General features: G+C 52.9%; 8 protein-coding genes across 8 annotated transcripts; 3 read left to right on the plus strand and 5 right to left on the minus strand.

Annotated features, from left to right (window-relative positions):
* Positions 1 to 3,728: 3,728 nt before the first annotated feature.
* J4E88_006120 (uncharacterized protein) lies at positions 3,729 to 7,648 on the minus strand (the record flags this gene model as incomplete). The annotated part of the gene is made up of 5 exons (XM_049399750.1): positions 3,729 to 3,739; positions 3,793 to 6,141; positions 6,191 to 6,851; positions 6,903 to 7,277; positions 7,325 to 7,648. The coding sequence occupies 5 exons, from the start codon at positions 7,646 to 7,648 to the stop codon at positions 3,729 to 3,731; spliced, it is 3,720 nt and encodes a 1,239-aa protein (XP_049254763.1).
* Positions 7,649 to 8,229: 581 nt separating this feature from the next.
* Positions 8,230 to 10,513, plus strand: J4E88_006121 (uncharacterized protein; the record flags this gene model as incomplete). The annotated part of the gene is made up of 3 exons (XM_049399751.1): positions 8,230 to 8,562; positions 8,656 to 9,547; positions 9,747 to 10,513. 3 exons carry the CDS (start codon positions 8,230 to 8,232, stop codon positions 10,511 to 10,513), a joined length of 1,992 nt encoding a protein of 663 aa, XP_049254764.1.
* A 409-nt stretch (positions 10,514 to 10,922) lies between these two features.
* Positions 10,923 to 12,766, plus strand: J4E88_006122 (uncharacterized protein; the record flags this gene model as incomplete). The annotated part of the gene is made up of 4 exons (XM_049399752.1): positions 10,923 to 11,047; positions 11,106 to 11,224; positions 11,274 to 12,260; positions 12,438 to 12,766. 4 exons carry the CDS (start codon positions 10,923 to 10,925, stop codon positions 12,764 to 12,766), a joined length of 1,560 nt encoding a protein of 519 aa, XP_049254765.1.
* A 1,313-nt stretch (positions 12,767 to 14,079) lies between these two features.
* J4E88_006123 (uncharacterized protein) lies at positions 14,080 to 15,414 on the minus strand (the record flags this gene model as incomplete). The annotated part of the gene is made up of 2 exons (XM_049399753.1): positions 14,080 to 15,295; positions 15,341 to 15,414. 2 exons carry the CDS (start codon positions 15,412 to 15,414, stop codon positions 14,080 to 14,082), a joined length of 1,290 nt encoding a protein of 429 aa, XP_049254766.1.
* A 284-nt stretch (positions 15,415 to 15,698) lies between these two features.
* On the plus strand, positions 15,699 to 17,381 carry J4E88_006124 (uncharacterized protein; the record flags this gene model as incomplete). The annotated part of the gene is made up of 2 exons (XM_049399754.1): positions 15,699 to 16,212; positions 16,267 to 17,381. 2 exons carry the CDS (start codon positions 15,699 to 15,701, stop codon positions 17,379 to 17,381), a joined length of 1,629 nt encoding a protein of 542 aa, XP_049254767.1.
* A 731-nt stretch (positions 17,382 to 18,112) lies between these two features.
* J4E88_006125 (uncharacterized protein) lies at positions 18,113 to 19,573 on the minus strand (the record flags this gene model as incomplete). The annotated part of the gene is made up of 1 exon (XM_049399755.1): positions 18,113 to 19,573. One exon carries the CDS (start codon positions 19,571 to 19,573, stop codon positions 18,113 to 18,115), a length of 1,461 nt encoding a protein of 486 aa, XP_049254768.1.
* Positions 19,574 to 19,920: 347 nt separating this feature from the next.
* DPH1 (Diphthamide biosynthesis protein 1) lies at positions 19,921 to 21,405 on the minus strand (the record flags this gene model as incomplete). Its single annotated transcript, XM_049399756.1, has 2 exons — positions 19,921 to 21,176; positions 21,225 to 21,405. 2 exons carry the CDS (start codon positions 21,403 to 21,405, stop codon positions 19,921 to 19,923), a joined length of 1,437 nt encoding a protein of 478 aa, XP_049254769.1.
* A 299-nt stretch (positions 21,406 to 21,704) lies between these two features.
* On the minus strand, positions 21,705 to 22,532 carry J4E88_006127 (uncharacterized protein; the record flags this gene model as incomplete). Its single annotated transcript, XM_049399757.1, has 3 exons — positions 21,705 to 21,940; positions 22,024 to 22,478; positions 22,528 to 22,532. The coding sequence occupies 3 exons, from the start codon at positions 22,530 to 22,532 to the stop codon at positions 21,705 to 21,707; spliced, it is 696 nt and encodes a 231-aa protein (XP_049254770.1).
* Between the last annotated feature and the right edge of the window lie 2,665 nt (positions 22,533 to 25,197).

Raw genomic sequence — 25,197 nt, forward strand, 5'->3', positions numbered from 1 at the left:
ACATCAGTGCAAATGGGCTTGGAGAGTCGCAGTCGTGCTTTTTTTCAACACGTGGCGAGGGCGTTTTCAGTTCTTGTGCGGTACTATTTGGGTTCTATTTGGATGTTTGTTGAGTCAAGTGACGATGTTTAGATCAAGCTGCACTGCTTGAGTTGACGCGAGTTTAATGGAATGGAAGCTGATTGCGCATGTTTCTCCTCCCCACCTTGCAAGTCAGTGTCATTGTCCAGCACCGATCGCATTTCTTGCACTCATCATGCTGCAGCTGATCCACTCCGAGCGTTGACTTGTCTACATGGCACCCCATGATCAGGATTCGCATACCTGCGGAAGGAGCTGCTTGTGGTAAGAGCATCTGACGTCAAAGCGGCATCCGCACCCCAACTAGGGATACTGCGAGTGCCTTCGTCCTTCGTTTCAACTATCTACGCCTCGCACTGCAACGGACCGAGCCTGAGCTTCCATGGCTGGAAGGCTATGCGGGCGTCTACTCTTGGAATCGGCAGATGGCGCGAGAATTCTCAGCAGCGGCGGCGACAGGTGGACCCCCAACCAACACCCACGTTAATCAGCGCCTTAGCCGGTTCCTCATCAGCCGTGATTGATCGACGATGAATGCACAATGATCAGGCGGGGCAATAACCGAGGGAATCCGCTTTCTCTGTTGAGAGTGCACGATTGCAACGGAAGGGGCGTCCAATCGGTCTAGCTAAACCCTCGAATCGAGAGAACTGATGAGCCGAAGAAGCCGGACAATCACCAGTACCACCAAGATTGCTCATGTTTGGCATCCCGTATTATGATGCTATACCAGCTGATATGCATAAGAGAGTACTCAGCGTCGCGATCACTGTCACGGATCGGGTTTCCATCTTCAGCGGACTCTCGATCCATCACTTCGATCTGTTCACCCTTTTGAGTCCGTAGACCCCAAGCTGCCACCGATTGACAACGGCTTCGTACCATGAGAAGTGCCAATTCCACGCCAGCACGTTCACTCTACTGCAGGGAAAGCGGGACTTTACGCGCTAAGCGCGCATGATTCGTTGTCTTTCATGTTGGACAGCCTCTGCTTCGACGAATCATGCGCACACTCAAAAGAATCCGGAAGGGCTTGCCACATTCCGTAGCGCAAGGCCATGACAAAGACGCCAAAGATGTGAGCTAGCCCTGTTTCACCCAGACATGTTAGGTCCCTTTAGGCAAATGATGCTTGATATGATCTGGTTGGATACCATCCAGAATGACATGCAGAAGCCCGTTATCGAGCAATAGACCGAGGGCCGGTAGCTGGGAGACGGCAAAAGGAAAACTCTAGATCGACGCTGATCTCGACCAGGCGATTAAGCGCGCAAAAACGTGGCATGCCGATTCATTGGAATTGGAAATGCACAGTGGGTCTCTAAGCCTGCGAAGTACTCCAGGGAACCCAGCTCCCCGCATCCTTACATGTCTGTCCCGCCGAGTCATGAGCGCGGTGAATTCCCCAACGGCTACCGGGTTTCGCCAGGACTCAGGGCCGATTCAGTATAGTGTGGTCTCTGTCAGAAGATTGAGCAGTGACGTCGTTTTGGCAGTTCCCACGGTACTAACTCCCACGCTATCTCCATGATGATAGTTTAGGGTTTGCACCAAATCTCCGCACTACGCAGATAGTAGTTGGAGCAGTAGCACGGGGCAAAGCGCCCGCCGATCACCACAGTTCATCCATCGTGACATGGCAGTGCTTACAGTGTATGCTTGTTGGAAGCGACACATCTCGTATCGTATACAACGGCCAGGCACGGAGATACGCACACGGAAAATAACACTTGAGTTGGACCCGAGGTTTGACTATCCGGACTTTTGCAGGATCCTTGATCCCAGGCATCGACCTCTTCTGCGACCACGCTGAGCCTTACGCACACACCAGGAGCGATCCGTCCTCGAGCCACATCATCGGAAAGCAGCGAATGGGAAAATATATTCACGTCACACACGGCTCAACTTGTCATGCGACTGCGCCGTCGGCAATTCTAACCCAGAAAAACAAAGCAGCAGTATATGGCATCCTCAGGTAAATTGTCGGGGCCATGTTTTGGAGATAGACAGGTCATCCCGTACGAAGCTACGGGCCTGGTGTAAACTGCGGCCGGCGCTACAAGACACAGATTCACTGGACGCAACAATCCAACATCGCAAGCTCTTGAATACTCCACCTAAGCTAATGAAGCAACCTCTTCCGACGTATGAGGTATGTGCTGAAAACATGTGACCGCAGGTCTATGCATGCAGGTGCAGGAAAAAACAACTACTCCATCCCAAATAACTGGGTATGCATATGCAGGTTAGGTTAGCCGAGTAAACGCATATTTGTCGCAACCAACACGATCTTCAATTTCGTTTCATCGCTCATACTCCTCAACAACGAAGACGCAACACCGCTTCCATGATGATATCAGGTGTAGCATGACTAACAACGACCCAACCTTCGGCCTGAGGATTTTGAGCCTGAATGACCTAGGCATGTCATGGACCGCACGGTGGTAACGACAGAAATACCAAGCGTTTAAGCCGCGGTCTTGACCATGCAGCCTTACGATGACCGATGACCTGCACTCACCATGGCAGCCATGCGCGTAGGCCGTCCCAACAAAGGAAGCCGCGAAACCACCGGCACTACCCACCGCTCACGATATCGATATGAAGTCCACTCGTATGTCTTACTTCCAAACACCCAAGGCACGTAAATCGGGCAGGTGTGCAAGGCGTAAAAAAACGTCCCGTCCGTCATCCTTCCTCTAAGCGCCGGCTCATGCGGCGCGGTCGTAACAAAAGCGAGCCAAAACCTGGTCCTGGACCCAGCTGATCAACGCTAGGCCTTCCTAAAGCCTACGTCTTGGTCTAGTCCAGTAAGCATCGCCTGGATATGATGGTGGCTTGCACGCTCTGGAGGAGTGCTGCGGCGCAGCAAGCGCCGGCGCGTAAATGGGGTTGAAGCGAAATGGGCCGATCCTGCCTTGAACAAACGGACGACGACCGCGTCCCTGGAATGAGGGCCAAAATCAATGGGTCGATTGCTAACCAACGAGTCGGTATACGAGAATAGTATAGTGCTGTGGTTCTTTTCAGGCCAGCAATGTGCTGGCTGGGCAAGGCAGACGTGTAGCTACGCAGCATCGCAATTCGCGCAGGTACGTCGGATACAGCTTCATCACTGTTTCATGACTACATCATCATCTGTGCTTTTGGACTCCCGCCCGCTTATGTTGGGGTCGTGCTTACGTTGTTGATATGATCTTCAGATATTGGTGCACTAGCCGTGACATCCAACGTGCCGCAGCCGAGCTCTCGCATCGTGAGTAAGAGCGTTACCATGTTCTCATACTCACCCTGTTGATCAAAGTACGTTGCGCGATGAAATCGCCCCAAGAGGTAGAGTGTGTTCGTAGCTATCCCCCTGTTACCAATGGGCGTTTCGTCCCATGCGCACCTCTGGATCTTGTGAGAGTGAAGCCATGGCCGATGAGTAAAGTTGGTATTGAGATTTGATTAGTTATTATGATTCCTAACTTTGCTTTGACTACCTCATAACATCATGCACCTCTGAATGGAGAGCCGTGAGAATTCTCGGCTCTATCAAGATTGACCACCTTGACGTTTTGCAGCCTCACCAACGCCATGTCGCGAAGTCGAATATGAGAAGAGCTCGTGTAATCGTTAATATGATATCGTGCTCTTTAGTGTAATTATCCGGTTTCTGTGAACGTGTTAGTTTGCATCTTTTGCTTATGGGTACCATGAAAAACTCACCAGTCTCAACACCGGGTTGCCTTCCGTCCAATCCTCCAGTGACCTTCTTCTTCAACTTAGACAGCCCGATCTTAGCCTCATCCTTTGCGAATTTCGCATTTCGTGCAGGCTTCCATTGCATCAGCCCACGGTGCTTCCTCTCTTCAGTTCTCTTGTTCTGCTTGTTGACACTTCCATTTCCGCTCGATGATGTTTCATCTGTCTCGGCTGTGGTACTTGTACGAGCTGTTGACATGGACTGGCGAGCTTGATGATCCTCGGTTGGCGATAGATCGGTCTTTTGTGACTTCAGTTGACCATTGCCTTTGCTTTGATCACCTCCGCCCTGGCCACCACTCATAGCCTTCGCGTTGCCTACCGTATCAGCATCTTCGACACCGATATCGGATGAAGAATAGTTGGCGCCATAGTCGTCATCAGAGTCGTCGTTATCCTCATTGTCGGATGGATGGTGACGGTCGTGTAGTGGCTCTTCAACGCCAGGTTCACGTCTCTTTTGGCGTCTGGTATTCATGTAGGCTTTCGGGTTGTCTCCAAAAGCACCTGACCAGTCCTGACCATCCTTCGCGAGCCACTGACGCTTCTCTTCCTCACTCGCATTCTTCAGGATGTCACGTCCTGTAGTCAATGACTGGTCATGCAGCTCCTGCACGCGATCTGGTATCTCCTTTTCGACCTTGTGGTTTCGAACACCCTCCGTAACACAAGCCTCCCATGTCTCGAAGGTCTCGCGTGTGTCATTGTCGGTGATGAAAGCAGCGTGCGCCTCGTCTGTACCGGCCTTGAAGCGAGCACGGAATTGCAGGCGGCCCACCTCTTGGAGGTCATCGAGACCAGGTTCCTTGTGGCAGTTTGATTCGGTGATGTAGTTCTGTGTTAGTCGAGCAGGAGCAGCGGTCTTCCAGATTGGGATGTTAATGTCGGCATCCTCGTTGTCGATGAAGTGCTGGAGCCAAATCACGGCATAAGCGTCGGCCTTGCGATGATTGCTGATGTGGAATTCGAACACGATCGGTGACCTGTAGCGGTGCTTAACTGGTAATCGGACGTTGTTCTTCCCATTGCCTTCTTCCAAATCCCAGTAATAGCCATCGCCTTCTTGGAGCTTGGTGGCAGCGCTGCGGCCTAGCTTGCCGGTGCTACCTCCAGTCCGCAACTTGATCTTGGGGTGATGGTTGTAGCCTAAAGCCAGAATGCGCTGCGACCGGAATTCGAAGGTGCCGACGTCCCAGCCAAGCATCTGCGGTGGTAGACGAGTTTCGATGCTGCGGAATAACAGAGAGATGCGTATGCGACCGAAACCGATACCACCGTCGAGCGGATACCATCGCGTAACCTGTGATGATGTTTCGAGGATGTCAGATAGCTTCAGTGGAACCACGCCCAGAATGGGGTCGTGCTCCCTGTTCCTTTGGTCGCGCACCGTTACCGTGATGATGGCCGATCGCCAGTCACGAACGAATCGTTCGGTACCTGCGTTGAAGATGGGCTGAGATGAGACAGCCTTCGAACGAGTTCGGTAGACTAGCTCGTCGTTGAACAAGATCGTACAGTAGCTGTTCGGAAGATTGCCACCAGTCTCTTCTTTGCCTTCGCCGTAAGGCTTCGCAGGCTCGTACTCGCGACCTCTAGGGTCGGCGCTACCCTTGACGTTCTCGAGCTCTAGGTTCACAATCTGGTGGCAAACCACACTGCAGATACCGCTGGGCCACAGAGGATCCGGTGGAGTATGCATGACAGCATCATCCTCTTCGGAGTTGATGACACCCTTCTCGTCTTGTAACTCAGGCTTGTCCTTCAACTCGTCTGGGAGCGACTTGTTCTTGCCGTCCGTTCGCATCTCTTTCCTGAACTTCGGCTTGGTGAAGTAGCCGACTTCCCAGTGAAGTTCTCCAGGCATCTCGCTATCGGCATCCATACCAGCCAGCTTTGAAGTCTGCGGGTACATCTTGCCGGGGTGTTGAATCATCTTCTGCATGGAAATCTCGACCTTTCCGACAATGTCATCGGCGGTGTGTCGGTCGGAGTCCCAGAGTTCTACGCTCAGATTCTCATTGGCTTTGATCAATTCCGGTCCAACAAGAACAGCTGCTGTCTCTTCCCAGATCGGATTCAGATCATCGGTAATGACCCGAGTGCAGTACATGGGTTTTCCGTATTTTGAGAAGGCGATAGTGATGTAAGGGTCGCTTCCACCATGTTTCGATCCGCGTTTGTCTTGCTTGCTTAGGCCAACAGCGCGGTGAATACGGATCCAGAGAACACCGAGGGCTTCCGTGTCCTTTTGAACGGAGTCGCCCTGGAGGATAGCTCGCATGTCAATAGACATAGACTTGGGCGCAACGTACACTAGGCTGATTAGCATGCTTTCTTTGTCCCTCTTGAGAGACTCACTTACTGCTTGCTGCTGCCTTGATGGCGTAGTTGACGAAGTTGCTGATCAATGGAAGGTTGAGGATATTTACACCCTTTTCCACCATGGGTGTACATCCGGCACTGACCTGCGGTGCGCCCATCAACGTGAAGGTCAACGTCTTTAGGAAAGGAGGCTCGGGTGTCATGTTGAGACGCAGGCGGACTGTGCCGACAAGTCCCTGCAATTCGACGAAGATGGGCAGCGGAACACCGAAGAGACCCTTAATCCCCAAGTAGAATACCAGCTGCATGTGCATGTTTCGTGCTCTCTCCGAAACTCGCTTTCCACTGGGGCTCGCATGATATGCGAAAGAGACCTCCAGATTGTAGTAATCTCCACCTTCTTCGTCTGCTGCTGCTTCTTGTGGGTCTTTCGTCTTTTTGTTCTCTTCGTGGATGGACCTCTTCATGTCGCCCATGTGTGAGTCCGGAAGTGCTCGCAAGCTAAGGATGCGCAACGGGTTGCTTCCTTGGTTGATTTCGGCCACGCGGACGTTTTCGATGACACCTGGTACGGAGGCCTGCATGACATCTTCAAGCATGTCTGCAACGCCAGAGAACATGTCGGGGTTGATGAGGCCCCACACAATAGCGAGAAGCGTGTTCATCCACTCGACGGACTCGGGTAGCAAGTTCAGAGAGGCCTACAAGATGGTTAGCTATCGCTCATGTGGGTGGACTTCGCAGATACACACCATCTGGCCACGGACTTGCTCGCTGTCCCACTCTACCTCTCGTCCGCTGCGCACGACTTCCTTCATCCAGAGAAATACGCCAGAAGCCAGGCACATGCCGAGTGGTATTAGACCCTTCAGTGCGCCACCGAACATCTTGCCTACGACAACTGTTCCAATCAAGATACCTGCGCACAGGTAGTTGGCCCGTGTTTCGAGTGCGGCAAACATGGGTTCGTAGCTGACCGAGGGTGTCGGGTGGAAGAGAACGTTCGTCTTTTCGCCGTGAATAGGTACGTCGGTCGTCGTGCCTTCGGCGACTGGATCCGGTGGAGCTGTGACATCCTGGTTGTGCTTGTAGTCTTCGAGCGACTGGGAGGCATCGGTCTTGATGGGCTGCAGAGTATTAGCGAGTGAATATAGAGCCGGCATAGAAGACGTACTGTTTGCTTATCAAGGTTTGCATTTGGTATGACTAGATGCGGGTTCTCGACCTCGTCCATCATATCCTCGTTGACATCGGCAATGGTGACTTCCCTACCAGTCGTAGGGTCAGTAACCACCTGCTCTGTACCCTTTATTTGTCTTTCCTGCTGCTTATGGGGTTGCAATTGTTGCTGGTTCTGCTGCTTGGATGCTTCGTCTATTCTCTTGTCTCGAGCCGCCTTGTCCTTGTCCAGGTTTTCGACGAACTGCCTGACGGTAGGGATTGGGTTATGGCCCGAGTAATGTCCTCCCGGAGCGTGTTGCTGCTGTTGTGACGCCATGCTGTGCTATATCTCCTCCGAAGTGACCGCCCAAGTCAAAAGTCAAGGGTGTGGAGGGGCGAAAGGGCTCACAGCAGTTGCGGCTGTTGCGGGAGGATCGAGGATCGTATGGGCCGATGGAGATATATTGGGAGAGTTTGGGCCTAGCGAAGATCTCCCCGCTTAAGAAGCGAAAGCAAGGAACAAGCAAGCTGCAAGACCATAAAAGAGTTCCCGCGCGCGGGGCTGCCAATTGCAGTCAATGACGTAGGGCAAGTGCGCCCAATGCTGCAACAGGATCAGCCGCGTTACCTTTTTGCGCACGACGCGTACCCAACCTTTGCTGGTGCCACGGCAAGAAGCTGTCAAAATCCCCACTGTGGCTGGAATTCTGGTAATCACCCTGGCTGTCGCGTTCATGGATCGCGAGATCCGCCTATAATGACGTCAATGCACATGGTGTGGCTGCATTGGCCAATCAGAGCGTGGTGGGGCTGATCGTCCCCTCCACCTTGGAACGACTCATGATCTCCTTGCTCACGCCTTGCTAACGGAAGTTACCCGCGACCTATTTCGAGCGCGCTATTGGCCAGGTCTACATTATGTCAGGCTGGTTCACTCTCTTCACCAATTGTCGCTACATCCTCAATGGCGAGCTTGTCGAGGACCATCTCGTTATCTCAGATGAGACCGGACTTATCCTGAAAAGAGAAGGCTACATTGGGGGCGAGGCCATCGACTTGGAAGACACTATCATAGCTCCAGGCTTCTTGGAATTGCACACCAATGGGGCAAATGGCTTCCATTTCACACACTATGAGGACGAAAAGACATATGCGACCAAGATCGATGATATTGCGAGGTACTACGCGACTCAGGGTGTCACGGGGTTCTGGGCAACCCTACCAACTATAAAGAGTAATGAATTCCAAAAGGTGAGACAGATGTAGCGTACTGTGACACCTTTGTCGTGCAGTTGAATGATGGATAAGTCCATACATTGTGCCAGTCTACTGACACAGCTCCAGATTCTTCCCTCTCTGAAGCCACGGCAGATTTCCTATTCAGCATCTCTGCTCGGAGCTCATACCGAAGGGCCATATCTACATCCAGATAAGAAGGGCGCGCACAACAGCTCCCTCTTTCACCTATGCTCAACCTCCCCTTCGACTGTGTACGGATCCACTAATCTGCAATCTACTGTCAAGCTTGTGACCGTCGCACCAGAACTCCAAGATTCAGCTGCACTTATCAAATCGCTTACGTCGCAGGGCATCAAAGTAGCAATGGGCCATTCTACTGCCACGTATGAACAAGGATTGACGGGGCTGAAAGCTGGAGCAAGTGTATTGACGCATACCTTGAATGCCATGCCAGCTTGGGCATCGAGAGCGCCCGGACTAGCTGGTCTGGTCTCGCTACCGGATTCAGGAAAAGTCGCACCACCGTGGTACACTATCATTGCAGACGGAGAGCATCTGCATCCCAACACCGTGTCCTTGCTCCATCGCTCAAGCCCAAAGCGGTCGATTCTGATAACAGACAGCATTGAACTTGCTTCACTCAAGGATGGAACATACCCTGGCCACTCGCAAATTCCCTTTGAACAGGTGAAGAATGGTACACGGGCGACGATTGCTGGAACCGACACGTTGATCGGTGGTTGTATACCGCTCCAGCAGAGTGTGAGGAACTTGATGGATTGGTCTGGATGTGGAATCGCAGAGGCTGTAGGCACGGTCACAGAAAACGTGGCTGCCTTTATGGGCGTTGACGGAGAAGGTGGAAGAGGTTTGCTGAAAGAGGGTAGAAGAGCAGACTTGACGGTATTGAATGAGCATGGCGAGGTGCTCCAAACGTGGGTCGCGGGACACAAAGTATGGGACAAGGAAGAAGACATCAGGGCGCACGAGGACGATGGTGAAGCAAGAGGCTGACACTTAGATACACGAGAGCACTGTTGCTAGAAAGCATGTTGACAATGCGACACTAAACAATTACAACGTCGCTGGACTGTCAGCACCTTCCTACATATAAACGCTGTGTAAGTCGAGGGCTAGCACGAGCGAGCAGCACTTTCGTGAAGTCAAAGAACGTGTGAAGTATATTGACTATATAGTCAGCTCTCGAGGCACAAACGACCTCGTCTCTCTAACTGTCGATGCGCATATCGTACACACCACCCAAACCATGAGCACCGATAACAACCCCCAGTCTATATTGCACATCTCTGCACCCGAACCACATGAACCATCCCCGCCCCTTCTCATCTTCGTCCTCGGCCCTCCCTGCGCCGGCAAGTCGACGATATGCACCATTCTAGCCAAACACTTCAACCTAGACCACTTCTCCCTCGGCAATGAGCTCCGTAACCTGGTCTCCTCAAACTCGACTGGCCATCCCGCTCGCATAAAATGCAAGCTGTCGGTAGAGGAGCTGGGAGATCTCGCCAAGAACGTCAAAGCAGGAACACTGGCGCCGTCCAACAGAACACCCAAGTACGTTCGGGAGCGGATTTTCCCTGATGGCGTTGTTCCGCCAAACGTACGGATCCTGATAGATGGCTTTCCTAGGGGAGTGGATCGGTGGGAGACCTTCAAGGAGAGTGTCAAAGATATATGGCAGCCCAATGGCAATACTTGGGTATTAGCATTGTGTACTGATCGAGAAGTGGCAAGAGAGAGGTTTGTGAGTCGCGGAAGGGCAGGCGATGTCTTCGATAAGCGATATGACAGTCATAAGGATTCTATCAGCGAGATCATCGCTGCGATGAAGCAGGATGAGATGAATGTGATTGAGTGTGAGACTGGGCTGGGCTTCGACCCGCAAGATATAGTCGGAATCGTTGAGAGCATCTCACGATTGGTGGAGGGCAATCAGGCGTGAGCAAAGGTTCTCCATGTCATGGGTAGCTGATCAGATCAGATCGTGCCAGCCATCTCTTTAAGAAGAATTGCATTGTCGCATGGACCGACCTTCCCCCCTTATGCGTAGCCATTACTGGGAAAATGCCCAAAGCGCATTCATTTCATACGCATTCAAACGAGCTATCGCGTGTCTTAAGGTGATGTATCGCCACATTCGAGCCGCTAATTCAGGTGAAATCCAAAGCAGTAGATACCGGACGAGATATTCTTCTCACGCGCACAAGTCCCGATCAGTGAAGACCAGGCTGCTTTTCGGACAGGCCATACGTAATGCCGGGATGCCCTGAGCGTGCGCGATGATGAAGAAAGCTCCTCGGCAGCCAGCGACAGATTTTGTCACCAGGCCCCGCTTAGTCACCCACGCTAAAATGGCGCTACCATCTTCCTCCGACATTTCAATCTTTTCCTACAGCTCCAACATGGAAACCCTCGACAACACTGAGTGGGATGTTCTCATCGTAGGCACTGGCCTGCAGCAGTCTCTTCTCGCTTTGTATGTATCTTGCTCGTCGGCGAGGCTGGACGCGATCTGACTGACGCAGCGCGTGAAGAGCTTTGTCGCGCTCCGACAAGAAGATCCTCCATGTCGACGAGAATGACTACTACGGCGGTGCCGAGGCTGCCTTTAGCTTGCAAGAAGCTGAAGAGTGGGCGCAGCGAATGAGTGGTGGTAAGTAGGGATGACGTTGAATGGGTAGACTGTCGCTAATGCATCGCAGAAACCTCGAATGCTGCCTTCTCCCACGTCGCAGTCACCAAGCCTGAGGCTACTGGTTCAGGCCCCGCGCTATCCTTCTCGAGGGCATACAGCCTGTCTCTAAGCCCCCAGGTCATCTACGCGCGCTCCTCGCTGCTTGGCTACCTCGTCTCGTCGAGGGTCTACCGTCAACTCGAGTTTCTTGCTGTCGGTACCTGGTGGGTATACTCTGCCGATGCACCGGGCGAAAGCTCGTCATCGCATGGAAGACTACTGAAGGTGCCCAACGGCCGCGAGGATGTCTTCCAGGATCACGACCTCGACTTCAAAGCCAAGCGCGCCTTGATGAAGTTCTTGCGCTTCATCAGCGAGTACGAGGAACAGACTGAAGTTTGGGAGGAGCACCGTCAGCAGCCCTTCTCGAGCTTCTTGTCGGAGCAGTTCAAGGTTCCAGCCAGTCTGCAAGGACCTCTGATGGCTTTGACGCTCTCGCCCACCAGGGCAGACCGTACGACAACCGAATACGCTCTACCAAGAATCGCGACACATCTACGTTCGATCGGAGTATTCGGTGCTGGTTTTGGCGCCGTCATACCGAAGTGGGGTGGCCTGTCAGAGATTAGCCAAGTCTCGTGTCGAGCCTGTGCTGTGGGTGGTGGTGTCTATGTCCTTGGAAAAGGCGTAACTCCACCCACTGACAGCGCCCCGGAGACAACCGAGAATGGTACAAAGCTTCGCCTGAAAGATGGCGAAGTTGTCACCGCGAAGTGGATCGTAGGAGGAAATTCCTCATCTGCTTCTGAGGATACATACTGCAAGTCGATGACCATTGTGTCATCCTCTTTGTCGCATCTATTCCCTCCCATCGCCGAGGAAGCACCAGCACCAGCCGCTGCTGTCGTTGTCTTCCCGCCCGGATCTTTGACGCTGGAGTCGCAAGCTGAAGAGCTTCCGCCAGTTCACGTCTTTGTGCATTCGAGCGACACTGGCGAATGCCCCTCTGGTCAATGTAAGTTTTTTCTATTACTTCACCCCTACGCTGTTATGATGAACAAACCTTACGAATACTTATCTACATTGTCTGAATACCATTGAAGACATTAACTCTGACAACCTGATACAACGGCACATCCTCTACATTGTCAATGCATGGTCTTCTAGCTTCATGTTACTGACTATACCCCAGGTGTACTATATGCTTCGACATCGGTGAGCGGCCGAGATGGGTTTGCTCTGCTTCAGAAAGCTGTAGACTCGTTGTTGTCTGCGGAAGACGTCTCGCCATCTCCTACCATATTATGGTCTGTCGAATACCAGCAGCAATCGTCATCCGGATCGGAGACGTTACCGACCGATACCGACCATGTCATTCGCTTTCCACCTCCCTCCATGGACCTCGCCTTCGATGACGCAGTGCTTGATAATGTCAAAGAGGTGTGGCAGAAGATTGTAGGCGACGATGCTGGCGAGTTCCTGGTCTTCCAAGACCGAGAAGTATATGACGATGACGAGTAATGATCTGATATATAATGAATCAATGAGTACATGATACCACTACATCTTCTGCACATCCTTCGAGACTATCGATGCAGTGCAAGTGCAATCAAGAATAAGCGATCGACCAATGGGAGTATCGAATGAAAGAACCCATGTACGATGTTGCACCCGTGCCATCTCACCACACCCTATAGCAGCCCTGACCATTAATGTTTCTTTCTATCATGCAACCCTGGGCGTTCCGTCCGCCTTTCCATTACATCTCCCGTCAGAATACACCGCACACACCCGTTGTCTCTAGATAACCATCTTCCAATCCCGCCATTGACATCCAGCAACTTCCCGGTAAGGTCGTTCCCCTCTGGTCATTCACCTCCCCTACATACGCGGGACAGAGTGAAGTCTCCTCAATGCATTCCCCCGACCTCTCCTTCTCGCTCCGAGTCCCTCTCCGCTGCGGGTAGACGTGTGTTGACAGGAGCAAAAGCCGCCTCGCCCGTCTCCTCCTGCTGCCGCCTACGTCCCGCAACCTGGCTTAGTGTTGTCCATGAAGTCGTAGTGGAAAGAAGCGACCGCGGCGGGGTCATCGTACTCCGTAATGTCGTGAGTGAAATAACTGTCACCACCACTCCTACGCCCGGTGTGGTTGTAATAATGAATGTACTACCTGACTCGGTGGTGGACGTGGACGTAGACGTGGACTTGGGTGGTGTAAGTGTAGGATGAGGTTGACCGGGCGACAAGATGTCTAGGACATCGTAGATGCTTTGTAACGCTGGTGAGATAGACCGCGGAGATATGGGCGATGGCTTCGTTGTGAGTGTTGTCGCCGAGCTTCCGCTTTGTGATAGAGCGACCGCGAGGATGGGTAGCCAGAGGGCGAACAGCAGGCTTGTGATGTGCATGTTGGTAGTGGTGCGCTGTCTGAGATGCGTGGACGCGACGTGGTTGAAGTAGGTAAGTGACTAAGTAGGGTGGTGGTGGGGGTCGTGACTGAATGAGCGATTGAGTGAGTTCGTGGAAGTGAAGGGGAAGTCATCAGAGAGTGACTGGCAAACGGGCGAGTGAGTCGTGAGCCATTTTGGTATCATAGCTAATTCCTGATAATTACGTCACACAAGTCGCCTTTGTGAGGAGTACTTTGAGCAATGTAATCGTGGGGCGGATACTGAAAAGCGCGTGCGGCGGTGTGGTATTGATGGGCGACAGACACGATCAAGCAAAAGACCTAGACGGTTCTGCAAACGGCATTGAGGGGCATATCACGAGAGGAATATCACGAGAATGTGAAAATACTTGTTTTGTCATTTCTGATATGCGATGTGGTGGTTTCATTCCTGAATATACTTCTTAAGACTCCTCAGCCTCTCCATTGCCTGCTCCAGTACGTCATCGTTCTTGCACACGGCGAACCGTAGCCAGTCTTCCACGATATGTGCGTTTCCTGGCGTGAAGAATTCAGTTGGAGGGATAGCCGCTACGCCAACTTCCTTGATCAGGAACCAACTGAGCTGGAAATCCCTCGGCCTCTCTGCCACGTGAGGAGGGAACTCATAGTCACTTGGCAACTTGACCTTGGACATGTTTACCAAAACAAAGTATCCGCCTTCCGGATCCGAGTAGGGTAGCCCAAGCTCATTGAAGACAGCGGTGAACTTGTCGATCTTGGCCTTCATCTCTTTCTTCGACTCATCCCAGAAGTTGTGGGCATCAGCTTGCTCGAACCCAATTGCAGTGGCTTCTTGAAGCGGCGAGACACTGCTGTAGCAGATTCTTGTGTGCGCTGCACTGACGTATTTGATCAGATGCTCGGGTCCGATCAGCCAGCCTACTCTCCAGCCAGTGGCGTAGAAGTTCTTTCCTCCTGAACCGACTGTCAATGTGAGCTTGGCGATCTCTGGTGACAGAGTGGCGACGCGAGTAAAAGGGACGTAGTATAGACGGTCGTAAACCTCGTCTGAGAGGATGATGATGTTGTGCTTGACGCAGAGGTCGCCAATGGCTTGCAGCTCATCCTTGGAAAAGACCTTGCCAATTGGGTTGTGCGGAGAGTTGATAACGATCATGCGGGTCTTGGGTGTAATTGCAGCCTCCAGCTCCTTCATGTCCAGACTCCATTCGGCTGCAGAAGTAGTCTTGGTCGCACCGTCTTTGGGAGGGTGAAGAGGCACGTAGACGACCTTCCCGCCTGGCATCTCGATGTTGCTAATGTACTGGTCGAAGAAAGGCTCAAAGACAATGACCTCGTCTCCCTCCTCCAGGAAGCCCATGAAAGCGCTGAGCATGCCTTCATTTGCGCCTGTGGTGATTGTGACTTCCTTGTCGGGATCTATCGTGCGACCGAAGAAGGGAGAGTAGGCATCGGCAATGGCCTTCTTTAACCGCGGGCGGCCTTTGGTGGGCGAGTACTGGTTGCAGTCTACTTGATCGAGCGCAGCCTTCGCGGCATCGAGGACGAACTTGGGAGGATTGTAGCCAAAGAAGCCCTGGCCCATGTTGACGATGGGCTGCACAGGGGAGGCCGCGGCGGCTTCATTGACAATGGACCTGGGGCTGTTAGCTGTTGTCGCATACTCTGATCAATTGACCTACCAAACATCCTGCTTCTGGCCCGCTACTCTCTTCGCGGGCTTGAAGGGGTCTTCCCTTCGTGTTGTCGCTGACATGGCGCGGAGAGGGGGACAGCTGGTGGGGCACCTTGAAGCTGCGGATTGTCTCTTTGGGGAGGTTCGGATTGATCTTAAGGCCGGAGTCACGATAATTCGCATGGCAATATCATTGAAAGATGAGTAAACCCAAAAGAGTCACGAACTGCAGCGTCTAGCATTGCGTGCTCCAGTCCGTCGTCTGCCGTCATCAAGCGGGGACAAGTCCGAGATAGCGCCGGCCTCGCTCGTCGCGTTACCCCAGAATAATTCGCGTCGCGTGCGCCGAGCCACTCATCTTCGACATGGTCGACTGCCCCATCTGCACTAAGGCTGTCAAGGACGCCCGAATCAACGAACACATCGACAGCGGCTGCGAGGAATTTCTGCTCGAGCCAGAACCACAGGGCACGCCAAGTCTGGGGAAGGCGTATAGCTTCTTTACGCCGGGCGCACGCAAACCTCCGGGCGCGACACAGAAGAATGGACACCCAACCTCGTCACCACCCGCACAGCCAGCACCGCCGACCGCGACGCAACGGATAGAGATATCAAAGACACCCCCGCCAGGTACCAAACGGCCTCTCGAAGAAGCATCGGATACACAAGCCAATGGGGAGCAACCATCACCATCTGCCCCAAAACGGGCGCGGAAGCTCAAGGCTGTCGAAGATGCCATGCCACTGGCGGAGCGCATGAGGCCCATGTCATTGGACGATGTATATGGTCAAGAGCTGGTGGGGCCAGGCGGCGTACTCCGAGGCATGGTCGATGAAGGCAGACTGCCATCAATGGTACTCTGGGGAAGACCTGGAACAGGTACTGCTTTCTCTATATCCTTCGCGCTCCAATGGAGACTAACCCATTCTCTAGGCAAAACCACCATCGCCAGACTCGTCGCCAACACATCCGGCTCACGCTTCGTCGAGATCAACAGCACAAGCACAAAGTTGGAGGAAGTGCGCAAGATATTCGCAGAGGCCTTTAGAGACCTGCAGCTGACAGGTCGAAAGACCATCGTCTTCTGCGACGAGCTACATCGCTTCTCAAAGACACAACAAGACGCCTTCCTTGGGCCTGTAGAGTCAGGCACCATAACCCTCATAGCCGCAACGACCGAGAACCCATCCTTCAAGGTCATCTCAGCTTTGCTGTCAAGATGTCGGACGTTTACGCTCGACGACCTTAAAGAAGACCACTTGGTACGAATACTCGAGCGCGCCATGGCCGCAGACAACGTCACAACCCCTATACTAGACAAGCCGATGCTGGAATACTTCGCCCGCTTCTCTGATGGCGACGCCAGAACAGCCCTGAATCTTCTCGAACTCGCCATGAGCCTTGCGAAGCAGCCTGACATGACCAAAGAGAAGATACAACAGAGTCTCACCAAAACCCTTGTATACGACCGCGCCGGCGACCAACACTACGATACCATATCCGCACTACACAAGTCAATACGAGGCTCCGACCCCGACGCGGCATTATATTACTTAGCACGTATGCTGGAGTCTGGCGAGGATCCGCGATACATAGCCCGTCGGCTTATCGTTGTCGCATCTGAAGACGTTGGACTCGCAGACAACTCGATGCTGTCCCTTGCGACAGCCACATACTCTGCTTGCGAGAAGATCGGCATGCCAGAATGCCGCATCAACCTCGCCCACGCAGTGACCGCCCTATCCCTCTCGCCGAAATCGACGCGCGCATACCGGGGAATGAACAACGCTTACGATGCGTTGAAGGAGCCGGGAGTCGCTGCACTGCCTATACCACATCACATACGCAACGCGCCAACCAAGTTGATGAAGGATATGGGTTATGGAGAGGGATACAAGTACAACCCTCACTATCTAGACGGCAAAGTGAAGCAGGAGTACCTACCCGAAGCACTCCGTGGTCGTTCGTTTTTGGAAGACACCGATCTAGGAAGCAAAGTCGACCCAGATCTCGTCGATGACGACGAGCTCATGCCGGAGATCGACTGAGCGGAGCTTTGGATATAGTAGTGGGCAAGAGTTGACTGCATACTTGACATTGTTTGGCGTCTTGCATAGCGAATACGATACCCATTACGCGCTTTACTTCATACGAACTACACGCCGACAGTTCCAGTGCTCGTTGATGAATCAGCAAATCCCGTCTTGCCAAAGCGATAAGCTGATCAAACCACGTTTCGTGTGACTAAGAAGCGGAAGGCGTTTGCTGACAGGAACAGGCATGCGTCACTGCCGCCTTGTGATACGCACCCACATCATTGTCACAAGCACAGTTTCTTTCACTTTCTACTGCATCCTCTGCATCTTGCGACACCAATACCTTCCAGGCATTGAACCTGGACACGGCTTGCGGGAATCTGCCGTTTTCTTCATCTAACCAGACTGTTTGCGCAGTGCGTCAACTGGAAATGGACACTACCACCATTGGCATTATTATTTTCTTCCTTATCAGCTCGTACTTCGGGCATCTCCTGTTGCATCGTGTTATCAAGACACCGGCACAATATCAGAGACCGAACGTAGTTATGAAAGAGACGTAGCTTGGAATGTGGTGAACTAGGAGAACATCATTGTAGTTCGAACGTGAACGGTAAGACCGTCTATTTACATACTGGAATTACTATCGTATCATACATACTAACAAGCCCCAGGACGACTATGCCAATCAGCGCACAATTCCACAGTCCCTTTAGCCAACCTTCACATCAATCCACCTACCCCTACTTCCTCTTCCTCGCCTTCGCCTTTGTCTTTGTCTTTGTCTTTACGCCACCACCGCTACCTCTCTTCTTCGCAGGTGTCTTCACAATAACCGCTCCAACACCCTTATCCTTGTTGTTCTCCATCTCTTTCGTGCACATGGCACAATACCATTCTTGGTTCTTCGGGATAGGCTTGGAGATGCCGATACAACGTCCATGATACCAGCCGATCGGACAAGCGTCATTGTCGCAGCCGATCATCAAGCTGCCATCGTCAAGGCCGCGACAGGTACAGTGAGAGGACGTGTCGACTGGAGTTTGCGCTGAGGTTTTGGCTTTGGCTTTGGATTTAGCTGGCGTTTTGGGCTTTGCTGGGGCCTTGGGTTGAGCTGGAGCCTTTGATTTAGGCTGAGGCTTGGGCTTGATTTCGACCTTTGCTTGCTCTTCCTTCATATCCTTAGCAGCCTGAGTTTCGACTTTGATCCGAGCAGACTGGCGGCGAGTGCCTTGAGTAGCTTCTGGTTCGGGGGTCGCGGGAGCGGGACTGTTTGATGCGACTTCTGGTATAGCTTGGCGTACGACTGCAGTAATGGCTGGAGCAACTATCGGCTGAGGAGACGGCGGTGCAGGCGACTCCAATCTCTCGGGCGCGGGTGAAAGGTCGGCAGGTACCGTCGTCGCATCTGCACCGCTCAGCTCAAGATACAAGTCTTCTTCCCGTATAAACCTACCTTGTGCATCCCTCCTCCCGTCTTCGATCTTGTATCGTCGAAGGACTTCTCCCTCCTCCCCTACCATCTCAATCCGCCTCTCAGACACTTTGACTCCACTGGAGCTGCCAATGTACGCCGCCGCCGACTTCTTCATGGCGTGTTTGGCTTCGCCTAGACTACTGAAAGTGACGACCAGGGAGCGTTCTGCTCCCTCTTCCTCGTCGTAATTGTCATTGAGATACTCAACACACAGACCATATTGCACTGGCAAGGCTTCCAGCTCGCTCGCGCGACTCCACTGCTTCACGCCGTCCACGTTTTCGCCTGTCGGGAAGACAATGTCCATTTCGTAGCGTAGAACGACATGGTTCTTACTATCCAGGATCTCGTAGAGTCGGTTGGTGCTGAGCTCTCTTGTTGCTCCCCATTGGACGTTTGCTTCGATTGCTTGGGTAGCGTGATCACGCATGGCCTTTTGGGTGCTCTCGAAGACGGTGGATGCGCTGAGGAGCTGGTGATTGGCGCTCTCCGGGTCTTCGAGGAGATTGTGGAAGTACACGGCGTAGTGCTTTGTCGAGCGTAGGGTCTCATCGGTGGACAGTCTTTGTGAGTCTAGTCGCGGCCTCTTTAGAGACTCCCGAGGAGGAGTGGAGGGATCGGCTGATGGCTTCCGCTTCAGTGGAGTCGGTGTGACCGGAGGTAGAGTCATGCTGGACGGGATGGTGTCTGTCTGGAAGATGGGTGATGGAGATGTTGCTGATGACATGGTCGCGCCGGCCAAGCAGCAGCGAGTTGCGGATCAATTGGTCGCAGTATAGTGGAAGATCCCAGGTTAACGGTCACTGTGTCATAGAGAGTAATCGGGCAAGATGGGAGCCTAACGGTGATATCGCGAATGTCCGTGCTTTTGTTTTTGCTAGCGGGAAATGCTCCTTTGATGCCGTCGCAGTGAAAGAGGAGAGCAAGCGGCAGGCAACCATAGCTCATCCCAACTACTCATCCGAGACGTAGAGACGTGGAAGAGTTGAAGTCTTGACCCGCGCCACGCAACAATGCACATTCAGTTTAAACTAGCAGAGAAAGACGCCAAACCAATGCACGCTTTGTAGTTCCTCATGCCCCAACTGCTACTTCCGCAGCTTTCACATGATCTACCGTAGTCCGTCCCAAGCCCTCTTTTGCGTAAAAGTCCATAGGATAGAGGTTCTTTCTGTCCTTGGCCTCGACTCTCCTCACTGTGTCGTCTTCCTCCAACCATGGTGCGTCTCTTACTCCAAGCGTGACAAGCGCCTCATAAGGACTTAGCAACGGCCTGGGAAACGCGTAGCCCCAGTCAATGCTCAATCTAGGACACGCAATCTGTACCCAAGCCTCTACATCGGACATCATTGCCAGTTTACCAGGGAAGATCTCGGACATGAGCAGATTTACGCATTTGATGCCTTGGCGTGCCAGCTCGTTTTCGATGAGCGTCAGTGTATGTGGGTTTCCTTGTCGTCCTAGCGAACCGAGGATAACGCCCCATGTACGAGCTTTCCGAGCTGTGAGAATGGCAGTGCGGCGTAGATCATATAGTGAATCGTGTTCATAGGTTTCGTGTGTCAGCCTCCGCGAGTATGGGTCGTAGCGGTATGCGGGTATGTGTGGATTGGCGATCATAGCACTCTCGAGGTGGAAGCGTCCGTCGCCAAGATATAGTATCATGTCCGGTACTTCCTCCTCTTTGCCTCGCGCATTGAGTTGGCCCGGCTTGATGGCCATCGACGGTGACGTGCAACCTAGGATCTCGCCCTTGGATAGAGGCGCGATCTGTGGCACAAACGGGTTGTATCCCTCCTTCCGTAGTATCGGCACGATGCCATGTATTGTAGCGTTGAACTGAATGGTGCCAACTAACGCGATGGTCTTTCCCACGGGGAAATTCTCGGTGATGGTGTTGATCAGATGTTGGGTATCGATACTGATGGAGACGAAGATGTACAGTGTTGCGATCTTCGTTACAGCTACCGGTATCAGACAGCTGTGCGCGTAGTGTATGAGCAGATCGCATCCCAACGCTCTTGCAGTGTAATCGTCTATGCAGCAGGCGCCGTATGTGACATCACCCATTATCAGCGTCGAAGTACCGGGACAGAATCGCGTCAGGATATCGGATATAGTCGTCGCGAACAGCAGCAGGCCCTCGGGGAACTGCAGGGCTATCGACTTGGCGCCGGATGTCCGTATGCGATGTATACATTTGTGGATCTCGAAGCTGTAGTTTGGAGGCAGGAGGGCGATCGCGTCGTTGATCTCCTGGTCGTGGAGGATGTCGTCGGGGATGGCGTTCAAGACACGAGCAGTACGTCGAGGCTGGGCAACTTGGATGACTGTTAGCTAGAGGTATTCATAAGCTTCTGGGTATGGGCTCCTCACACCTTGTATCGCGCTGGAATCCTCAATGTTGGCATTGGGATCCGCTTGCTGCTCGCCCGCCTTTTCTGCCGTCTTCCTGCCCACAAAACGCCGCTTCGGTTGTTTCTGCACGGGCACAGCCTCTTCTGGCATGCCCTGCTCGGCACCGGGCCCCAAGTTGGTGGCAGCTCTGTCGTCTTCCATTTTGCGCGTCGATGTCGTGGTTGAGCGCGTCGCGGGGTCGGGTGGAATCATGTGGCGGGGCTCAAGACTTTTTTGGTAGGGCTGCATTTCACTCAGGGTCCACAGCGCTTCCACTTCCACTCCCACCCGCTCCCGGCCATTGATGCGAGAATGCATGCTCATGACCAAGAAAGCTACACACATTACCAGCCAATCAGTATCGAATTCCCAACCACAGCGATGACTGTCGTACATTACTGCTACCCATAGCCCTAGCTGCCCTATATCCTCTACTACAACGCCACGTAAATACCGACACTTCAAAGCTTCGCGAAGATCCTGTGCATACGCGCTACGTTATGGCCTCCGTCGCGTCTGACGACTTCGCCGCCCCCGGGGTCAACCCAGACGTCTGGCTTGGATACATGCGCGATGATACAAGGAGGCTCGCGCATCGTCACGCACTTGAAGACTTGGATCTTCTTGATGTACATGTTGCCCAGCTGCGCTTTGTGCTGAACCAGCATATATGCGAAGCCTTGCATGTTCGGCGTGCCTGGGTACATGTTAGTCAACGCTTCCTAGCTGTTGGTAAATCGAAGAGCCTCCTGCATCACTACTGAAACGCGCAAAACTTACCCATGATTGCGTTCATTTCGTCTGTCCCCCGTTCGAACGTCTGCCCTGGAAAATCGTCTAGATTTTTACCTCGAGTGCGCAATGCTCTCGCCACCACTGCCTGAGTCTCTCGGTTGACAACCAACACAGACACGAAGTAACGCATATTTCTGACATCGCCATTGTTCTGGTTCATCAAATGTTGCCACTCCAGCCACGCCACGTCTGAGAACTGATTAAGGCGTGGCAGCCCGTCACCGGTAATTGGTGGGTCCTTTCCCTTGCCTATTTCCTTGGGGCTTGTACGGCTCATTGCTATGATGACGCCTTCGTTGATGTTGAGTGAGAAGGTAAAATCAGCACCTGTGGCCCGGTACTGCTTGCCGTCAACATAATACACTTGCTCATCGATATCCTCATCGAATCCAGGCAAGTTGTGCTGATAGGAGACGACGTGGTTCTCGCCACCTTCGAATCTGTCTGCGTTGGGGTTAAGTCCGAGACTTGCGAGTGCTTCACCGATACCCCATGTCAAATAGAAGTTGAAAAAAGTATCCGCATCGTCGCTCGGATCAAATTCAAAATTTTGCCAGTACCATCTTCCGAGTTGATTACGATTCTGGTACGGTGATGCTGCCGTGGTACGTCCTGGGTTGTACTGGGGTCCGACTTCGCTGTCGTCGTGGCTCATCGCCCACGAGAGCGTGCATCCCTTTCTCCTGCACCTATCCCAGACCTCATCAGTCGCAAGTTCGATTTGTGGCGGCGGAGGGCGCTGCGGAAGGCCCGGAGGTGGCCGAGAGGGCGGAGGTGGAGGAGGGCCAGCGGCCGCGACATTCTTATATAGCGCCTCGAGGATCGTGACATTAGTGGATAGACGAACATCGTTCGAGCAGCTAGATGTTAAAGTCAGCTGCAAGACTTTTGATCAAGCAAGACGCTGGTACAAGGACTATCAAACCCGCCGAGACGGAAAGCGGGTTACTTGGGAAATGCCTACTCTTGACAGATCTCGCCTGCAACGGCAGCGAACAAGCCAGCAAGCCTGACGAACTGGCGGATCCGCATACTTTTCAAGTTTGTTGCCGATGAGTGTAAGGTAAGAGAGAGAAACACCCGGGTGGTGCTGGAAACAGAGGCGTACTACGCAAGCGGGATTGAGCTTTTTTTGTGCGAAGCTCCCGCCTTCACCTTCACTGCGCATGGAGTGAAATGAAAGAAGGCGACAGAGATCCGGGCATCTCCCAGAGCTTGCAACACTGGGAAGTGGGCCCTTGTCGTGCAACGTCTCCCAGTGATCTCGGTTCGCGGGTTGTTCTTTCCTCTTTCGCCGACTGAGCAGTTCGTCATACAGATCCACATACACACGCACCTACCTTCCTCTGGGGCGGCGAGAAGGGCTTTCAATCACCCCTTCGCAATTCAAGGAACAAAAGCGACATATACAAAGACTTATCCCAACCGAAACGCGAAACCTCTGACATATCTCGTTTTATCGTTCATTAGACTGACGTTCCATATCTGACTATTAACATCTTCCAAAGTCATTTTCCAGCCCTCATGGCAAATGATGCGCAGGAATGAATAGGGTATCGTGTAACGCAAAGAGCCCCCCATTCGAAGCAAAGAACAAGCTTGGAACCAGATCAAATGTTCAGTTTACCTCCCAACCAGAAGCCACCAACCCACAACGCTCCCCAAACCGGCTGGAAGAAAGCTCGAAGCACCGCCGGACCAGGACAAATTCCCGTCAAGCCCCAGCCAACACCAAAAGCTGCAGCCCCGACGACAAATCTTCTATCCACATCTTGCAAGGTCTTCGTAGGTAGCGAGAACTTGTCGGCGAATGATGGCGGGCTGGTGAAGCCTTTCATCTGGTTCTCGATCAAGTTGGGTAGGACGCCGAAGAGTATGACCAGAGCGAGTGACGGGTCCCAATGTTGCAAGTTCGGGAAAGAGAAGAAAGCGGCTACCTTTTCGGGGTGCGACATCTGCGAAATGTGAAGACCGAGGGCGAAAAGAAGACCGGAGAAGGACTGCGTCGTAAGGCGTGCAGCAGTATGTGTATCCGCAGGCTGGTGTTTGGCGTCCTTGGCTGATGGTGCAACCGTGACCTGGGCTACGAGTTTGGGTATGGTTCGCGCGGCGAAGATGCTGAATATGGCGAGTACGAAAAGAGATGCGGTTGTCTCGGTTGATGGATACACAGGCGTGTAGCATGGTGCACTGCCGGGGCACATCGGACTCGATAGGCTCGGATTGACGAGGTGATGAGTTATGATCGCCGCGGGAAAGAAGGTAGCAACTGCGATTGCTGAGCGTCCACTCAGTCTGGGGAGTCCACACAGCATGTGTCCGGATGTACACCCATTCGACATCTGGCAGTTCGCGTTAGTGGTGAGAGAGTCTAGTACCAAAGGTCTCTTACCTTTGTTCCCCATCCTATCAGAGCACCAATCGCTAGCGTAAACAGAGCACTCTGTGGACTGGTCTGTACAGCAGGATACTCCGTGATCAACTGCGGTGCTAATGCCTTCAACGGAACATAGCTGGCAGCCATGCCCGTGAAGAAAGCGAGCAGTTCCTTCGTAGGCGCAGAGAAGAGTCGACGCAGATAGCCGCTGAGTCCCAGGATATCGCCATTCTGATAGAGGAGGTTGCTAGTCGCTTGATGTAGCAGAAAGGCGCCGATGGAAGTCTCGACGGGTGTAAACATCCTCTTGATACCGGTATTCTTGGTTCGTCGGGTCCCGTCCCTTAAAGAATCCCACTCTAACCAAGGACTCGTCCCGTAAGATGCATCAGCAGAACGAAAGTAGCAAAATCAAAGAATACCCCTGCCAGCGAAGGACAAACAAGCCGTTTGTAGACCACCACCTCATTATGAAGGACTAGGTCACTAGACCAGATCTTCCCTCGCTAACGGGCCCATGTGCCAATCGCCGTGTGGACATTTTCCCTAGTCGCCGACCTCACGCTGCAAACGTGGACTTAGCCGAGAATGCAATCATCCCGACGATGGATATATCGTGGAGGCGGACTGGTGGCGCCCCTGGCTAGCGTGGGTACTAAGCGTGGCTCGCGCGTGGTAGGCGCGTGGGTCGTCGGCGACGAGAATGCGCCCCAGGGATAGCACATGGGAACTTTACCCGGTTCATGGCTTGCGCGACTGCATGGCGAGGCTTGCGTACCCGC

This window comes from Alternaria novae-zelandiae, assembly GCF_023758075.1.
Source record: "Alternaria novae-zelandiae strain BMP 2774 chromosome Unknown scaffold_11, whole genome shotgun sequence".
NCBI classification, from domain to species: Eukaryota; Fungi; Ascomycota; class Dothideomycetes; order Pleosporales; family Pleosporaceae; genus Alternaria; species Alternaria novae-zelandiae.